This window comes from Marmota flaviventris, chromosome 7, assembly GCF_047511675.1.
Source record: "Marmota flaviventris isolate mMarFla1 chromosome 7, mMarFla1.hap1, whole genome shotgun sequence".
Taxonomy (NCBI): Eukaryota; Metazoa; Chordata; class Mammalia; order Rodentia; family Sciuridae; genus Marmota; species Marmota flaviventris.
In genome coordinates this window covers 57,553,797-57,574,173 of record NC_092504.1, presented here as the reverse complement: position 1 = coordinate 57,574,173, position 20,377 = coordinate 57,553,797, and the positions used below count along the sequence as shown (strand labels likewise).

The following is a 20,377-nucleotide window of genomic DNA, read 5'->3' as shown; positions in this document are numbered from 1 at the left end:
ATAATGATCTGACAGTGTTAACTATTGATAGTGTGCCATGCCTGTATAGCATCATCTAAGGTGCTTTTGTTTCTTTGCACATCTTTGGTGAGCTTAACATACTGAGTGAAAAATTTAAAAAAAAAATTGCCCCAACTAATATAAAATAAATTGTTTGAGGTTATTATTATTGATAGCAATCATCCTGTGGTTAGCTCTTTAGGTATGTATGAGATGGAAAATGTTATTAGTTATAAAATATTATGGAAAGCATAGAAAAATCTGGAAAGATTCAAAGAAAATTAAAATTGCAAGTTTAAAAGGTGAACAGTATTAAATTTTGATATATTTTTTTAGTCCATTCTCTGCAGATATGTACAATTTTAGTCTTTTGTGATCATATTATATAAAAATATTTGTTTTTGCTTTTTCCCCTTCACATATTGTTTATATTTTCCCTAACCCTTAAATCTAATGGAAGTACCACTTTTTATTATTACATAACTCTAAGTACATACTATAACTAATATTATTGCATAATAGCTTGGGAACGTAATATTGTACATCTGTATTTTTGTATGTTTGGATTACTTTTAATTTTCCTATTGGAATCAATTTGGAGATGTGGCTTTATGTTTTGAGGTAGTTTTCACATATCAGGGATCCAGTTTTATTCTTTAGTGACTAGCACAGTGCTGAGAATATTACAGGTATTTTAATGGTATTTGCTTAATAATTGAAAGCATGAGAAAGATTCTTTTATGTGGCTTATAAAATGCTAGTTTTGAATGTAAACAAAAACCAACAACAGTTAAAATGACTAAATGCTTTTTATTAGATATAAGCTATTTTTATCTTCATATAATAAACTACTTTCATAATGGAGTTGCTAATTTTGATCTTTTAAGCAGTGGTTTTGACCTTGACCATGATACTTAACCTGGGGAGCTTTTAATTGTCCTTGTGCCCAAGCACAAAATATCCCAGAGTGAATAAGTCATGGTTTGGACCAGGCATCAGTATATTTAAGAAATAATTCTGGTGTATAACTCCACCATACTGAGACTATGGGTGAAGAGCATTTAAAGAAGTTTCCTGAAAAACTTTATGAGAGAATAAAGTTGCTTCTTTATTAATTGCTGAATGGAAGCACAAACCTGAACTGGGTGATGCTTTCTAAAAAATTTGAATAGGGAGTTTTCATAATCTGTCATAGTCTTTTTCACTGTTTAAATAATTTGGACAAAATTTTTCTTCCTATATCATTTTATTTTGTAACTAGAATTATGTTTGTTCCATAATCAGTGCAAATAGAGAATAAAGCTCTTTATTCTTTAAAGAATTCACTTTAATATTTAGCATTTTTCAAGTTTTGGAAAGTACATATACTAAACCAATATGAAATGTCAATGCAGTAGTACCCTGTAAATGAAGAAGATGTACTTCATGGATATACTTTTTTTTAGAAGTGTTTTAAGTGATGAAAAAATAGGGAGGAATGGAGATGTCTCAGGATCCCCAAATAAAGGATTTGTCACAGTTAAATACCCCCCCCCCCAAACTCTTAGGGATCGAACCCAAGAATGCTCTACCACTGAGCTAACATCACCAGCCCCTTTTAGTTTCAATTTTGAGAACAGGGTCTTGCTAAGATATGTATCTGACCTCAAACTTATGATTTTTCTTAGCTTCCTGAGTTACTGGGATTACAGGTCTGTGCCCCTGCGCCTTACTTCAAAGCTAAATATCTTCAGTGTAATGTTCATTCAAGAAATTGCTTTCCTGTATCCTGCACTGCTCTTGACTTGAATTACAGCAGAAAAACAGATTAATTTTCTGTTTTTACAGAGTTTGCATTCTAGTTATAAGACCAACAAATTAGACGAGAAAGTAAATAATACAACTTAATATAGTCATTAGTTAGACGAGAAAGTAAATAATACAGCTTAATATAGTCATTAGTACCACTAACAATTAACGCTAAGGTGATGAGGTTTCTTGGGGATTCTTAAGATTTTTGTCAATTAGACCTGTCCTTAAATAATCTCTTTATCAATGAAACATCGAGTTGATGGCTGTTGAGTAATTTCCTTCTTATATATTTGCAGTGTAACCAAACATGATTTTTATTTGCATTGAGAAACTAAACAATTTGTTTGGGTGATTTAAGGGTTTCAGTGTATAGATTTATTTTTACTGCTAATTAAATAATACTGGATATCTTGTCATTATTACTCTAGGTAATGGATGACAATTTAGTATGAGTGTTCTGTTGCATTGAATGTTTCTATAATGTAAGTTTTGTATACGATTAAGCAGGTAGATAGATCAGTGACCATATATTTCAGTATTCTTGGGACAATTCTAGTATATAATTACTGTTCTGGCGTAATTTAAAAGATATTTTGATTTAGATTATATGTGCATGGATACCCTAAAGTTAGAGGAAATGATGGTGGTCAAAATCTGAAGAAACCTTAGTTTGTACACAGTAGTTCTCAATATTTTTAATTTTATACTATCAAATAATAGTGGCTGACTTATATAACATACTGCCAAGGTTGGATATACCAAGCGTTGACTATATTTAATATGATGTCTTTTACCTTAATTTCTTCACCTTTGCTCAGTTTGTTTTCTTGTGAAGTGCTTTGATAGGATTCTCTTTACTTTTAAAAATCAAGAATTGGGCTTAACATAGTATATTACTTGTGGAAATTTAATGGCTTTTCAGTTGTGCTAGTATTTTTATTACTATATGTTTTAATGTTTGAATACAGAATTGGTTAAGTTTCCAGTGGAATATCCTCAGTCCTGTTTTCTCCTCCCTTAACCATGTTATTTTTGGTGTGCTGTTTTGTAAAATGTGAAGCTTAATCAGACTATATTTTTTGCATTATATCACAGTGGTTTATATTGTAAAGAACAGGTAAGCCTCAATTTCCATAATGTAAACAGTATTTACTGTATAGCTAGTGGTATCTAAGATTTGAGTGGTATTTGTGTAGTAACATGCATTTCCATCTTCTACCTTTCTCTTAACTGAGAAGTATTTGCACCTATAAGATGAGAAAATTTTAGACCTTTCATTTTAGAGTGATTGGGAGTTGGTGACTCAAACACCAATGTAAGTTGAGATGAGTCAATTTATTCCGACAAATCGCACATTGGAGTTAATTGGAGATTAATTTTTTTTCACATATTTTAAATCATGGAAATAAAAAGTGGTACTTAACATTAAATTTAACCAGCATTTTATTTGATGTGTGAAGTACTATAGGGTAAATAGAGATCAGTAAAGATAGGCTTCACCAACCAAAAATAAGAGTTACTTGGTTATACCTTGCAAAGTGCAGGTCAGTTTCCAGGGATTGTCTAAATACTTTGCAGATCGTTTTTTAATCAGGCCATGCAAAATAAATAAATAACCAATAAACAAACAACTAAGTTATGGAAATCTTAATATTTCAGTACTGTGAAATTGATCATGAGGCCACTTTTAAGCGAGGAGGTCAGTGTAATTTCTACTTAAATATAAATTTTAGTATATAGAGGAACTACTTAAATGTATACTTACTTTATAAAGTAATTGTTAAACCAGTCTCACATTTTGTAAAATAATTTTATCCAGATTTTTATATGTACCTTTGCCAATAATGTCTTTAACAAAGTTACTTTTCGTGTCACGTGGCACAGTATTCCAGAGCTCATCTTCCCACGCACTTAAGATTTTTGCAAGGAAGCACTTTCATAGTCTGTATAATGCTTGTATATCAAGTCAAAAATACCTACTCTTAGAGAAGATGGTATTAAGACAATTGTTTTTCATTTTTCCCCTATATAGCTATATATTCTTGATCTCCACAATGAAATTATTTAGGGGTTAGTTTTTAAAGTAATCTTTAAAAGGCTTGTTTAAGCACTTAGAATTGAGACCATATCTTCAGGAATATTAGTCTTGATACATTTCTTTGCCTTAAAAAAGTCTTTCAAGTGATGTTAATATAAACTATATGTTAGACTGAATTGTTTTGGGCTACTGTGTATTTTCCAAACAAAGAAGCAAACATAAGGTGACTGTCCCTTTTCTAATGAGTTTTTTTGATAGTAAGGGAGGAGCATTGCTTTACATTTGTTTGTTTATGGTATTTGGTGTCTTTCTGTACTTTCAGCTTTTTAGGAACTAATGTCTATGCAATATAAACTTTCTCAATTTGAAGTTCTTTCACAATTTCATCTAGACTGATGCTAATACAAATGTTCAAAAGCCTTACCTAAAAAGGAGTTCACTATTTTTCCCAGTTTTTTTTTTTTAATTTTAGAATTTAATGGAAATCCAAGCAAACATAAGTTTAGTCTATTTTTATTGCATTACATAAAATATACCTTCTAATTGGTGTTTCCTTTAGATTCATATAAAGCAAAATTGATAAGAGAAACACTAGTTATAACTGACAGCTCTGGTCTGTTTAGAAATTTATTAAATATGGTACATATGTACATGTTTGATTTTAAATGAGCAACTAGAATATCAGTAACAAACTAGTATTCCACTGCTACTTCTTGTTCACCATGGTTTGATATGCCAAGAATATCCATTTTTGTTGGATCTTATCCAAAAATTGAAAGTTATTATTTTTGTTGCTTAGGTTACATAAATGACCAAACAGATAATAATTCTTGCCATTTGGGGACATTGTTAAGACTTTGGCTTTTTATCTAAGTGAAATAGGAACCATTGGACAGCTCTTAATAATTATAAGACTTGATTTATATTTCAAACAGAATTGGAACACTTTTAGGTTTATATATATGTATGTATATACGTATGTATGCATGCATGTACATGCAATTGTGTGTATATATAAATAAACAGTTCTATAATTCATTTGTCTAATGATAACCTATTAGAAATCCCCTGTTGGTGCTGCCCCCTGTGGAATATTACCTCTGGTCAGTGGAGTCTTTGAAGAAATGAAGATAATAAGTGCAAAACTCTGTTCTTTCCTCTGAGAAAAATATATGGGAGGAATAAGAGGTCTCTTTTTGTTGGTGATGAGGAAGAGGGTACAGAAAGATACCAGTTGAAGATATGCTTAATTGAAGTACCTATAATATATCCAGGAGAATATAACTAGCAGTTCAGGTAATACAGAACTTAAGCTCAGCTGAAACTGGGAAGAGATAAATTTTTCAAGTTATTGCAATGAAGTAATCATGGTTAAAACTTCTGTTTATGGTTGAAATTACCCTGGCATATAATTTAACAAACAAAAGGGTCCAAGGTGATACAGAGCACATGTCAGTATTTAAATTAGTTGATCAATCAAAGAATAGAAGCATATAAAGTTGTATTTTGAGGGAGCTACCCAGAGAGTACTCTTGAATTATGGGCACAGTTAACTGTGAACTGGACAGGAAAGAAATGACCCAGAAGAGAACAGATAGACTGAGTGAAAGGGAAAATGTTTAAGTTTCTAGAATGTAGTTCAAAGTTCAGATTTAATAGATATAGCAAAATGATAGAATTGAAGTATAAGACATTAAGATGGAGCACTTCAGAGTTACAAACATATGTTCAAGAGGTAAGTGTGAGAATAGATATTTTTGATCTTTAAGAGCCATTCTACCTTTAAAATTTTTAGGATTCTTAGAATGGCTCCCCCCCCCCCACCTTTTCCTATTGAATTTAAAAGAAATACTAGTGTAACTATTTCTATTAACTTTTAAATCTTTCTCTGATTTGATAAACTCTGCTCACAAAGGATGATTATTTTTTCTTGTTTTTGCTTTTTTTATTGTAGCACAGTATACATAACAAAATTTAGCACAATATGCCTTTTTTTGTTAATTACCTTTCCATGAAATTCATTTAAAATTCACACAGTAAAAGTAATTATTTATTCTAAACAAAATTTCCAGGGCCTATTGACTTTTAGTTAAAAAGATTTTCTGTTCTCTGACCATAATGAAATAAAAAGCAGAAAGATAATCTGGGAAATCTCCAAATATTTGGAAATTACTTAAAAGTAAAACATGGGTCAAAGAGGCAGCCACACTGGAAATTAGAAAATATTTTGGATTGAATGAAATAGGCCTAATTTTTTTGTATGTTGCTAATGCTATGCGTAGAGTTAAATTTATGTCCTTAGATGTTTATATTAGAAAAGAATGAAGTTTTCAAATCAGTCATCTAGACTTCCACATAAAAACAAACACAAACCAACCAAAAAAACACACAGCCAGGTATGGTGACAAATGCCTGTAATCTTAGTGACTCAGGAGGCTGAGGAAGGATTGCAACTTTGACTAGCCTCTGCAGTTTCGGCCCTAAGCAACATAAGGTCTCAAAATAAATAATAAAAGGGGCTGGAATTGTGGCTCAGTGTTAAAGTGCTCCTGGGCTAAAGCCCCAGCAGCCACCCTCCCAAAGCAAGCAAACAAGCAAAAAACATAAAAGAAGGGGAAATTAAACCAAAGCATTTTTAAATGTTGATTTTTAGTTTTTACCAACCTTTCTCTAAAACTTTAGGTATTATTTGTCAATGATGAAAAATGATACTTTATTTCAGTTTGTTTTTAACCTGATTCCAGTAAATTTTGCATCTTTGTATTTCTTCAATATTTTGTCATTTTTATCCTTACTGAAATTTTAAACTTCTATAATTTTTTAAACAATATATACAATATAATTTGTAATATTTTATCCTAGCCTATCAGTGTTCTTTTAAGATATCTTTGGATTTTCATTTTTTCACTGTCAAATGTGTTTTCTTAGGTTCTAGACTTTTGTGTCTTTTCTAAGAAAAGCCTTCTTATCTTATCAATTTAGTTTCTTAACATTTTCTACTATTGCTTTTGTATGTTTCAAGTAGATTTTAATTCATATATATTTTTTAAGTACTCTGTGGTAGAAGTCTAATTATTTTTTCAGCTTCATAGCTATTCTACAAAATAATTCAGTGATATATCTTTTTTCCCACTGTTTTGAGATACCATCTTTTTCACATGTTAAATGTCCCAAATATATGTGTTCTGGATTCAGTATTCAATTTTGATTATTGTCAATTCCATATTTGACATCTGGTAGGGCATCCCTCCCATTGTCTTTTTCAAAAAATTTTTTGGCAATTTTGTGTATTTTCTCTTCCAGATGAACTTTAGAGTCAACATGTCAAGTTCCATTAAAAATCCCTTTGGGATTTTGATTAGAAGTGCATTGAATTTACAGATTTATTTGGGGAGAATTGACATCTTTATTGAGTCTTCCTATCCAGGAACATGGTATGCTTCTCCATTTCTTCAGGGTGGTCTTTTATGTCCTTTAGTAAAGTTTTGTAGTTTTTTTTTGCGTAGGTCTTAACACTTTCCTTGTTAGGTACATTCCAGGATTTTTTAGTTTTTGCTATTTTGAGTTACATCTTTTCTGTTTTACACTTTTTGATGGGTTTTATTGCGGGTATACATAAGAAGGCTATTGGTTTTTCTTTTTTAATCTCGATCTTACAACTTATTTAGTTTTCATTTGATTACTTTGAAGTTTTTAGAAGGATGATTACTTTTGCAGAAAATGATGGCATTTCATTATTTTCTTTTTCAATATTTGTACTTTTAGGGTTTTTCATTTGTTTTGTTCTGGTCTTATTGCATTGGTTAGGTGTTTTAGAACTGTTCACTCCTATTTCTGATTTGATCATCTTGTTCCTGATTTAAGTTAATATTACTAATTTTTAAACTTTTAAAGTTTTGTGTATGTTTGTGGATATGTATATGTAGTCTGCACATATACATGTGTATCCATGTATATATTTCTTTGCTTATATGTACACGTGTGTGTGTGTATGTGCTTTATATTTTTGGTAGATTACTTTTAGTTTAACAAGTATTTTTTATAGTAATGGCTATTATATTTAATCAAGTATTTTTGTTGAGATGATCTATGTTCTTTTTGAACTCTGATATTTTAATGTGGTAGACATTACACTTACTAATGCTGGTCATAATATGTTTTATTTTAAAAATATCCAGTGAAGATTTATTAATATATTGTAATGTGCCCAGAACTGTGCCACATACAAGTGATGTGCAGTTATTACCATAATGTCATTATTCAGAAAAGTCTGAAAGGCTCCTCTTTTTTATGTGAACAGAGATAAATAAAGAAGTACCCAATAACAAGGTAATTTCAGGCTCTGTTAGTGTTCTCGAGGACATAAACAGAATGGGTGGTATGGTAAAGAGAGCCTCCTTTGATGATATCATTTGAAAAAATAGAAGCTAAGACCTGAAGAAAGAAGTGTTAGGAAAACCTAAGCAAAGGAAATTATTTCTTTTTTTATAATTAATTCTCCTTCTTTGTGTCCTCTTTTATTGTTTCTTTTTTGTAGTAGTTATATTACTTCTACATTTAATTTGCTAATAAGTATTGTTTGTTTAAGTTTTTTGTTTTATTTGTTTTTTGCCATTCCATTTTAGGTTTGTTGAGATTATTTATAGTGAGCTAAAGAGTTTTCCAATCTCTCTTCTGGGTGTTGTAAATAAAATAATAATCAGTTTCTTAAATATTCTAATGTTTCTTAAATTTGGTAGAAATTACCTCCAGATCCATTTGGGATCAGTACCATTTTGAAGGTCAGTCATTGACTACCCTTAAGATTTCTTCAGCATATATATTCTTCAGGGTTTAATTTCAATAATACCTTTTTCTACAAAACCATTCATTTAGTTTAGACTTTTACATGTATTGATTGTGTTATTTTCTAAATTTAATAGCTCTTTTTATATTTTTCACTTTCTTTCATTTTCTTTGATCATACTTGCCAAAGACTTGTTTGTTTTTGCTAGTCTTACCCCAGGAACAGATTTGAGGTTTCAATAATGAAACTTCTGATCCCTCTCAATTTCTTTGCCTCTGTTTTTAGCATTGTTAATTACATGGATATATTTTCATTTGTATTTTGATTTTAAATCTTACTTATTTTAATTCTGCTTTGGTTCTAATGAATACATTTAAAGTGCTAAATTTTTTCTGTAAAAACAGAAATGGCCAAATCCAATAGGAAATAATAATAATTTTTATTTCTTTTGATTTCTGAGAGTTAATAGACTTTTTGTATTTCCTTTTTAAATTTTCAAATAGCATGACACCCTGGTACTTGTTAATTTTTAGTTTCTTTTAGCTTTATGTACCAAGAATGTGACCTTGTATAAATTTTTGAAAACAATTGAGATTTTCCTTTTTGCTTAAAGTTGATCAGATTTTTGTTTGTTTGATTTTTAAGGACTGTATACTCGGTTCTGTTTTCCAGAACTATAGATAATTCTATTTCTTCATCCTCTTTATTCTTGTATCATATGCTTGCTCTTCATTTCGTAATAGTATCTGCAGAGTTTCTCACTAAGTTATATGGATTTTTCTAGTTTCTTATATTTCTAGCATTTTTACTTTGTTTCTTTATTATATTGTTTGGTGCATTAATGTTGGCTATTATATACTCTTAGTGTGTTTTAACTGTTATTATAAAATCTCTCTTTATCATTTAATGCTTTTTATTTTGAATTCTTTTTTCAGCTGATATTAATTGAATAATGTCACCCTTGACTGAAATTGCTTTTTTATTCCATTTTCAATCATGATGATTGAAAATATCTCCCTCAAAGTAGAATATGGTTGGATTTTTTCTTACTGTTTCTTTTAAGCCTAATCTGCATGTCATTTAAAAAAAATAGAAGAATTTTCTTCACTTAATTGTATATTAACTTGTCCTTTTTGTTTTGGGTCTTCTCCTAACATTTAAGGTTATAATGAAAACATTGTATTTTCTTATTGCTTTGACTCCCCATTCCCTTTCCTGTCTGTAGCTTAATTTATTGAGTTTTCTTTTTTCTTCCCCATTTGGGAATTAGTCTTATCCTGTGGTAGATCTTAAATTAAGCTAACTAGCATTTGTAACTAATTGCTCCCTTCCTTTGGAATGTAGGTTTTGGCATATTTCATTATCGGTTATGGCTCTTGTGTTTATAAAAATAATCTTACTAATATGTTTATGTCTTAATATACTTTCACTTTTCTAGCATTAAGGAATTATTTGTTGATAATTAATCTGAAAGGTTGAAGATATATTGTATTTACTGGTTTCTTTTCTAAATGCTTAGTTTTATGAATCCAAGCGTGTTTCTTTTTTGGATTTAGGAAATCTGATATGAATCTGATTTTTAATCATCTTAACAGCCTCCCCCTTCATCATTCCAAAATCTTTTTGTATTTTCTATCTTTAGAATTCTGAAATTTCAGCAGGTTTATGCCTGTAGATTTTATGGTATATGTGTCTGTAGGTGTTTTAAAGCTATCTCATAGGGATCATTATATTCAGGAGCTGTTTTTATGATAATTGATGGAAAAATGATAATACCAGAAACAAGCTAAATTTGTAACTAAATTTTATCCTTCTACTGAATCTTAACTGTTCATAAAGAGTTTGGTGAAAATTTTTTTAAATACTCTTCAACTTTAATTCTTTTACAGAAGAATCCACTTTTAAAATCTAGATTTGAGAATTTACGAATTTTGTCTTACTTTAAACATTTGTAATTTGCCTACTTGATAAAATTTATAACCATTAAATTTTATATTGGATTATATTAATAATTTTATATTGAATGCCAAGCAAATAAGCAATTTGAAGCATAAAACGGAGTTCATGTTTTGTGTCAAATAAAGTCATGTTAATTGTATCACTGATTCTTTGCGTATTTCTAGATAATAGTATGTGCTTAACTGATGTTTTTTATATGGATAGATGAATATGAAAAATGTAGGAAGGAATAAATCGCTTTTTATAAATATACTTTTGAAAGCTGACTTATTTAATCAGGTTCATTTTAGTTTTAATCTCAATTTTATCATAATCATAGTATTCATTGACATTCTTTTTACAAGAAAAACTGTATTTTACTTTATTTTATCTTTTTAGTCTTCATGTTATACGTATATTAGTTCTCAGTGACTTTGCAAATTTTGTCTGTATAGAGTAAAAAAATTCTATCTCAGTTATGTTAGTTTTGGAACAGTTTAGTCTTTATGAACAAGTATAGTATTTTACTGAAGTTTAACTCTTGTTTGTGACTATATGAAACACAAACCAAAGGAATTTTTATTAGGATATGGGGCCATGTGTAGAAGAATAAATTAATGATGAGTTTATAAGTTATACTATTTTATTTATATATAATTCCATCCCAGCACTTATCTGTGGAATATCTATATGTATCTGTGATTATCTGATTTCAAAGAATAAGGTGCATTCTACTGTCATAACCATTAGAACAAAATAAAAAAAAAAAAGAACTTTGAAAAGCAAATAATATTTTTTCTGGGCTTTAGAGACATTGTAAACTATTAAGAATTTCTTCAGGGAGTTGGGTGTGCAAGTGTGACTTAATCACCACCATCACCACACACACAAAAAGAATACATTCAATTATTATTGTCATAGATTCAAGTTATAGTTTCTTAGCTTTTATGTGCAGCTTCTTTATGTACAGCTCTTTAGTATCTTTTTATATGCAAAAGATATGTTCATGATAATAAATGATACCAGTATTTGGAAAATGTATTTAGCTAGCATTACATTCACTTAGCCTATGATTTTAATATCACTGAGTAAGTGACATCTTAAGTAATTCAGTTCATGACAGTTCTAAGTTGTTTTAAGAGGGTTTTTTGTTTGTTTGTTTGTTTTGGTAAGTAAAAATAGTATTATAGATATGTATTTATAAACCCATTTATATCATTGGAATGACCAAATGGGTCATAAAAAAATCAAATACATTCAGTAAAAGTAAAATTCCAGGAAAAAAAATTAAAAAAAAAAAACCTTTATCATAAACATTCTTTTAGAGAGGTTTTCCATATTGATTGGATTTATTAAGATATTTAAAAATTTTAAGTGTGGTGAACTTTGGATTGAAAATATTTTTATTTCCTGGAGCAAGTGTGGAATTATTTGTTGTTCTAAAAAACATTTGTAGTTTAATAAAGATTTAGATTACCTTTCTTGGAAGATACATTATCAGTTTAAAATTCAAATCACTATCTTGAAATTCAGTGATAAATAAGTACACAGGATAGAAGTATGTTTGTTTATCCTTAGAGATATTTTTCCTTATTCTCACATCATGTAATCTTACATTTAATGTGTTAAAGTAAGTTTCTGATTGCTTTCTTTGTCTCTGATATCACATTTATATGAAAGGTGATTTGTCCAAAAACACCTTTTACAAGGTCTCTAGTTATCTTTCTTTTTAAAAAATATTTATTTATTTATGTATCTTTAGTTTATGTGGACACATTATTTTGTTTTTATGTGATGCTGAGGATTGAACCCAATGCCTCATGCATGCTAGGCGAGCATGCTGCCACTGAGCCACAACCCTAGTCCCTCTAGTTATCTTTCTAAAACACTAAAATTGTTTGCCTTACTGCTCAAATGTTTGTAAGCTGAGCTTAACCTCATAATTTAAAGTCTCCATCTTCCTTAAGCATCATTCTTTTACTACTCTCTTTCAGAATTTTTTCTTCTTTCTGTGCACAATGTGTTATTATCTATTTAGCACTGTTTTCAAACTTGTTTGAGTTGTTTGCACTTAATGTTGTCTTTCTGTAGAAGACATTGATAATAAAATCCGTTTTTTTCTTTCTTTTTTTTTAATTTTTATTGTTGGTTGTTCAAAACATTACATAGTTCTTGACATATCATATTTCACACTTTGATTCAAGTGGGTTATGAACTCCCATTTTTACCCCATATACAGATTGCAGAATCACATCAGTTACACACCCACTGATTTACATATTGCCATACTAGTGTCTGTTGTATTCTGCTGTCTTTCCTATCCTCTACTGTCCCCCCCCTCACTTCCCTTCCCCTCCCCTCTTCTCTCTCTACCCCATCTACTGTAATTCATTTCTCCCCCTTGTTTTTTTTTTTTTTTTCCCTTTCCCCTCACTTCCTCTTGTATGTAATTTTGTATAACCATGAGGGTCTCCTTCCATTTCCATGTAATTTCTCTTCTCTCTCCCTTTCCCTCCCACCTCTCATCCCTGTTTAATGTTAAGCTTCTTCTCATGCTCTTCCTCCCTACTCTGTTCTTAGTTACTCTCCTTATATCAAAGAAGACATTTGGCATTTGTTTTAACAGTGGTTAGGGTACTCTTTTACCCATAATATGTAATTGGTGGTAGATATTTTTTGAGTGGAGTTTCTATGCATGATGTCTGATTAATCTAAATATACTGTCTCCTTATCCTCTGGATTATTCTTCTCTAGTATGTCAGAAATAGTGTATCTATTTTGAGGAAGAGTTCCTTTTAAATGTAATGCTAATATTCACAGTCAGATGGTCTAGCATCTCCAAATTTCCATGTCTTTGTGTTTTGAGTATTAAACTGGGTTTACTTTGGGGAGAAGATGGGCAAAGTTTTTCTTTTAATGTTATAGTTTTTTTCTTTAAACAAAAGCAACCTCTGCAATGAAGCATCATCTTTAATCTTTCAAAACCAAAAGCATTTAACATGCACAAAACTGCAGAGACTTATACAAAAATCCTCTTTCTATATATGTGTATCTCTCAGGTTCAGTGTTAGTAAGAATTTTCCAAACAGCTTTGTTTTCCTCAAGCATTTTATGACAGAGTCTTAATATTATTTTTACATTCTACAGTATGCATATCTAAAAGATAAAGGACATTTTTTATATAATCAAAGTAATATCTTTGAATTCCTTAATAGCCAGTACTTATGTAGATTTCTTCTTGTCTCAAAAATGAAATTTTTTTATAGTTGGCTTGTTTGAATCAGGATTTAAATGTCTATATTATTTTGCTGGTTATAGTTTTCAAGTATCTTTTATTTAGAGCAGTTTTTTTATTTTTTGTTCCCGTTCTGTTTACTTAAAGTGGTTGGTAATATTGTAAAATATTCCACATTTTAGATGTCTGTTTCTGTTTATTAACTCAGTGTTTCTCAACCTCCTTTTTCCTCCTAGGATTTTATGGAGGAGGGGGTTCTTTTCTCTTCCAAGGGGATATTTGGCAATATTTGGAAATATTTTTGATTGACAAGATGAAGTAGTGTTGCTACTGGTTTCTGATGAGTAGGGACCACAGAATGCTGTTAAATACATAAAGTGAAGAGGACAGCCCCCCAACAAATAATTATCTGACCCAAAATATCAGTAGTGCGTATTTTGAAAAACTAATTCATCTTGTTCTCAATGCCTTATTTTGTTTTTAAACTGGAAGTTATTTCTAAAGGCTTTATTAGGTTATTGTTTATTTGGAGGGGCAAGAATTCTTCATTGGAGGTACTGCTTGTTTTTATATGTTGCAGAAATAAGGGGCATATAATGTTTGACTATTCCACTTTTAGTACTTAAATAGTAGACTTAGGTGGTAACAGCCTGATTTCCTAAATGAAAAATTTAAACTCCACTTTTCTAAAACAGTACAAAAGTAGACCTTTTTATTACTCCAGCCTTGAAATTTCTGGTGTTCTCTTGAACTAGTTAATTGGATAATTGGTCCCATTGTGTTAGATATTTAGAAACCTGCCATTTTCTCTGGCTCTTGGCATTGTCTTGCTTTCTTTTCTCTCTCTTCCCCCACCCTCCCTTTTTTTTTTTGAGGTACTCAGGATTAACCTAGGGCCTTGTGCATACTAGGCCAGTGCTTTGCCACTGAGTTAAGTCCTTAGTTTTTTTTGTTTTGAGACAGGGTCTCCCCAGGTTGCCTAGGCTAGCCTTGAACTTGAAGTCCTTCTTCTTTGTTTGATTTTTGTTTTTTTTCCCCCCTTTTCTCTGGCTCTTCCAGATGGTTCTTCATACATAAATTTGATACATGCTTCATTTCATGAAATATCCAACTGGTTAAAATAACACAACCAAAATACTTTAATTTTAACTTTAGTTGTCATACTTTATGTATTCATAACCTTAATAGCATTTTTCCCCTCTTAGTGAACATAACATATGCAAGGCCCCGGGTTCAATCCCAAGAACCGTATGTAATAAAATAAAGTATTTAAAATATTTATTTAAATTTCTTAATTCAGACCATTTTTAATATTTATTTTCCAGAACTTGATTATGAATCATAAAAATTTTTTGTAAGAATCATATAGTAAAGATGAGTGAGTTTTCCGTGGGAAAAAGCCTCAGTTTTTAGTCTGAACTATCTCAGCTGAGGGTGTAGTAGAAAGGTGTATTTATGCTCATAATCTGTCTTACATTTAAATAAGAGAAAAATAAGTGTATTTTTGTATATTTATGAGATTGCACCTTCATTTCATTCTTTTTGCACTTACTCTATAATGTAGCATAAGATCCTCCCAGTTGGAAAGAGTATTGAATATTATTGTATGGCACCAGGTATCAACCCTGGAGTCTTTCGTGAGCTACACTCCCCTGCCCTTCAGTTGGAAAAACAAAAATTGATGTTAAAGGAGGAAGTACTCTTAGACTTTTTCTCTGAATTTGTATGGCTCTTTTTTCTCTCATTACTTATTTATTTTTTTATCTTGTATTTTTTTATTTGTATGTAATTTCATTAAAAGATATATAAGTTTCTTAGATAGTAGGGTTGGTTTTTACAAACATTTGTATCCCCTAGTAGTAAATCGTTATCTTTTGCCCATAGAATGTGTTAATCAACTTTTTATTGCTATGACAAAATACATGAGAAAAACAACTTTTACAAGAAAAGGAAGGATTTATTCTGGCTTATGATTTCAGACCATGATTGACTGGCTTTATTGTTTTGGAGCTGTTGGTGGGCAGAGGGATGTGACTGAGCAAAAGCTGCTCACTTCAATGGCAGCTGGGCAGTAGACTGAGTGAGGGGAAGGGGCCCTTGGATAAGAAATACCCCTTCAGGGCACATCCCCTAGTGACCTACTTTTTCCAGCTAGACCCTACCTCCTACAGTATCCACCACCTCTCAATAATGTCATCAGCTATGAATCTACCTGTGGGTTAATCCATTGATGAGGAGAGTCCTTATGATCCAATCTCTTCCCAAGAATCTCACCTCTGAACATTGCTGCCTTGGAACCAACCTTCACCCTTGAGCCTCTGGGGGCAATTCCAGATCCAAATCATAAAAAAATGGTTTTAAATAAATATGTGTTTAATAAAGAAATAAAGGTAACATTTTGTTCCACTGGCTACTTTAAAGTTCTCTATGTAGTATTTCATAGTCATTTAAATTTACTGTTTTTCAATTATCATTTTAAAAAATATTTTTTTAGTTGTTGATGGACCTTTATTATATGTGGTACTGAGAATTGAACCCAGTGCCTCACACAAGCTAGGCAAGCTGTCCTACCACTGAGCCACAATCCCAGCCACTCAAAAATTTTTTTACATTGTAAAAGTAATTGATTTAAAAATCAATTTATGCAGGGTATGATAGAACATGTGTGCCATCCCAGTTACTCAGGAGGTTGAGACAGGAGGATCACAAATTTAAAGCCAGTGTTAACAACTTAGTGAGGTCCTAAGTAATTTAGTGAAACCCTATCTCAAAAATATTTTTTAAAAAGGTGGGGATTAGGGATCTATCTCAGTGGTTAAGCACCCCAGGTTCAATCTGGGACAAAAAAAAAAAATTAAAGTCAATTTACAAATTTTTATAGTGTTTATTGTAAGTTTAAAAAACGTAATTAAAAAAAATTTTAAATTGACACAAAGTACATATTTATGAGGTCCAGTGTGATATTTTAATACAAGTACACAACAGATTTTTTTTCTAAAACAATTTAAAACATTTTTCATCTATTCATCCTTACCTGTATTAATGTTTCTATATTTCTTTTGTTCCCTCCACCCACTCTGCACCCTCCTCACCCAAGTGAGGGTTGAACACTCAAGAATATTCTACCACTGAGCTACATGCCCAGCCCTTGCTATTATTTTGAGACAGGATCATACTAAGTTGTCCAGGTTGGCCTCAGACTTAGTGATCCTCTTGCATCAGTGTCCCAGGTCCCTGGAATTAGAGGTGTCTTCACTGTGCTTGATTCCTTTCTTTTGTCTTCTCATTGAGTTGAAATGATTATGGATATTTTAATAGATAAAATTTCATTGGGCAGTAGCTTTTTCTTTAGATCCAGACTCATCTTTTGAACCATTTTTTAAGATAGGAAGGCATTTTTACCATATGTAGTTTTGAATCATACCTTGCTGTGACCAAACCATGCCCAAAGTCCAGTTCCCAAAGTATAACATATTAGTTTCCAATTTTCCCAGACGATAACAGTTTAATTAATTACCCAAGATGATTTTTGCTTTATCATGCCTTTGCCTCTGCATTTGAAAATAACTGAACCTATAAAAAAATTGTTATGGTTTTTTTACTTTAACACCTTAACAGTGGTTTTTGATTGGTTAAAGTTAATGTATACTTTAAATTTTTATGAAAATTTTCAAACATTTACGCTATTTCAGGCAATTCTGTATTTGTTTGCTTTTGAAATAGTAGAAATCTAATTTAATAGTAAATGTGTTGATTAAAAATTACACTACACATGGTTACTTGATAGGTGACCATTTGTCACCATTTAAAAATGGAACATTTTAGAATTCTTATATGCTTGTTAACATATTTATTCTTTAAGGTATTTTTGTTACTCCTGACTTGTGCATACTAGGTATGAGCATGATTATGCTGTAGGTTGTTAATTGCTTTTATATGTCTATTTTAGTTATTAATAATGTTAAAATTACTTTAGATTTGTGAAGTTAGTTTCTTTGGATCATATTAGTGATATTTAATATAATAATTATTATCAACATTGTTATTAATAAACAGAAAGAAATATATATATATTTTAAATTTTATTTATTTGTATGTGGTGCTGAGAATCAAACCCAGTACCCCACGCATGCTAGGCGAGCACTCTACCTCTGAGCCACAATCCCAGCTCAAGAAATATATTTTAATATCTCTTTATAAGTAGCACTACAACAGAGATTTTCAGAATGAAAATTTTCCCTATTCCTTAGGAGTTTATAATTCTTTAAATTTCTTTTAATTGAATCTGATTTTTCTTTCTTTCTTTTTTTTTTTTTTAAGGTTAGTGGTTCTCGATATAGGTCTGTGGGCTTCTCAGGGTCCCAAAGTTCGTTTCAGGGTGTTTGAGGTGTTCAAAACTATTTTCATCATAATACTAAGAAATTGTCATTTTTACTATGTTGACATTGCACTAGTGGTACAAGAGCATCTTTGCAAGTAAACATTCTGATTTCTTAAGGTCATGGCATCAAACTATTCTAGTTTCATTGTATTTTTGGTTGCCATGTACTTGTAGTTAAAGAAACATTAAAAGCCAATTTTACCTTAAAAATGAAAGCAGTAAGGTTATTAATTTTATAAAAGCTCCACTTTTTAATGCATGTTCTTTTAATATGACTGGGTGTGACAAAATTGGAAGTATACATAAAGCACTTCTGCTACATTAAAAAATAGGGTGTTTGGAGGAAAGGCAGTGGTGTTTTTGTTTTCAAGATGTAAGGTGAATGAGCCATATTTTTTCATGAAATAGCATTTGTACTGAAAAGTACAACTGACAAACTCAGTGTTTGGCAGACATTCTAAAAATGATAGAAGTGAGCCTGTTACTTTAATTGACAATATTTATTGCCAGTAATAAAGTTTCCAAGCACAAATAAGAATTTTAGAATTCATATTTATTTGCCTAGATAATTGATAGATTTCCAGTACTTAAAAAATTTTTCTGATGAAGTTAATGGTTATACGATTTTTTTATATTACTGTTTAACCTCAATATTTAATAATATTATTAAATATAAGCCTTAGATGAAGTTCTTGCAAGCATAGTAGTTCATAAATGTATAAAAGCATCCTGAAAGTAATGCATTTAAAGACTGATTTAAGGTCTGAAAGAGGGAGGAACTGCTGATTTATGTCTTCTCTTAAAGTCAAAGTTTTATAGCTTAATAACTAACTTTGTAAACTCACATATCTCATAACCACATTAAAATTGAAAAGAACACATACGATTTCAGTAAACAAAATGAGACTGTTCTTAAATAATAAGTTCTTACACAAATATAATTTTCTATTGTTAAGCAAGGAGCTTAGGTATCTTTTTGAATTTATTTAGGGTTATCATTATATTTATCATTGGTAATTATGTTAACATATTTCTCTGTCCTTCTTCCTTTTTTTCTCTTTCCACTTTTCCGTCCATTCTTCCTTTCTTCCTCTTTTTTCTTTTTTTCTTTTTTGTGTTTGTTTTCTAGGTGGAGTCTTTCATTTTGGATCAGGATGATTTGGAAAATCCAATGCTGGAAACGGCTTCCAAGTTGCTCTTGTCAGGTACTGCTGATGGTGCAGACCTCAGGACAGTAGATCCAGAAACACAGGCTAGACTGGAAGCTCTGTTAGAAGCTGCAGGTATGTCTGTTAACTCTACATAATAAGAAGTCTACCTGGGCTGGGGATATAGCTTAGTTGGTAGAGTGCTTGCCTTGCATGCACAAGGCCCTGGGTTCAATCCCCAGCACCACCACCAACAAAAAAAAAAGAAAAAAAAAAAAAAGAAAAAGGAAAAGAAATCTACCTTATTATCCAAAGTTGCACATAAACCTAATAAAAACTCTTGTTATTATAAATGTGTGGTCTTGTGTGTTTAGTATGATAACAATTCATAAAGGTTAATCATTACTCTCTAGCCAATTACATGGAACATATTTTAAAACAGATTTTAATTTTCATTACTCGAGTGAAATGTTTGTGAATTTGCCTACCTGCATGCCAAAATGTACTTGCAATCCCCAAATCAGTATTCAGACTTTCATGGAGAAGCACAGAACAGCAGAATTTTTGCATTACCATATCTGCATGTTCCCAGCTAAGGTCAAGCAAGATGATGCTTCCTGCTTTTAACTCTTGTATTATAAATGTGTGTTCTTTAGCAGTTTGTGTAGTGCCTTTTTTCCCCCCACATTTTTGCTCCCCGTTTTTAAGTACTGGGGATTCAACCTTGTAGTGCTTTACCAATGAGCTACATTCCTAGCCCTTTTTATCTTTTTATTATGAGACAGAATCTAGTTCTTGTTAAGTTGCCCAAGCTGACCTCAGATTTGCATTTCCTGTGCTTTAGCCTTCTAAGTCACTGGAATTACATACAAATATGCACCACTGAATCGTGACGCATTTGTGTGTATGTGTGTGTTTACTAGTGATTTCACTGCTTAAAATGATCCCCAAGCATAATGCTTAGTGCTATCTAGTGTTCCTTAGCATAAGAAGATATTCCCTAGTATAAGACAATGTTATGGAAAAAATGTGTTTGTTAGGTAAGTTTTGTTCAGGCATG

At 31.0% G+C, this 20,377-nt stretch overlaps 1 protein-coding gene across 7 annotated transcripts in view; it reads left to right on the top strand.

Annotated features, from left to right (window-relative positions):
* Nucleotides 1–20,377, top strand: part of Ankrd17 (ankyrin repeat domain 17) — a 147,646-nt gene that overhangs the window by 49,098 nt on the left and 78,171 nt on the right. For all 7 annotated transcript variants that reach the window (XM_071614337.1, XM_027950848.2, XM_027950847.2 and 4 more), the window contains exon 2: nucleotides 19,299–19,452. In XM_071614337.1, coding sequence (XP_071470438.1) covers nucleotides 19,299–19,452 — 154 coding nt within the window. The remainder of the gene's footprint in view (nucleotides 1–19,298; nucleotides 19,453–20,377) is intronic.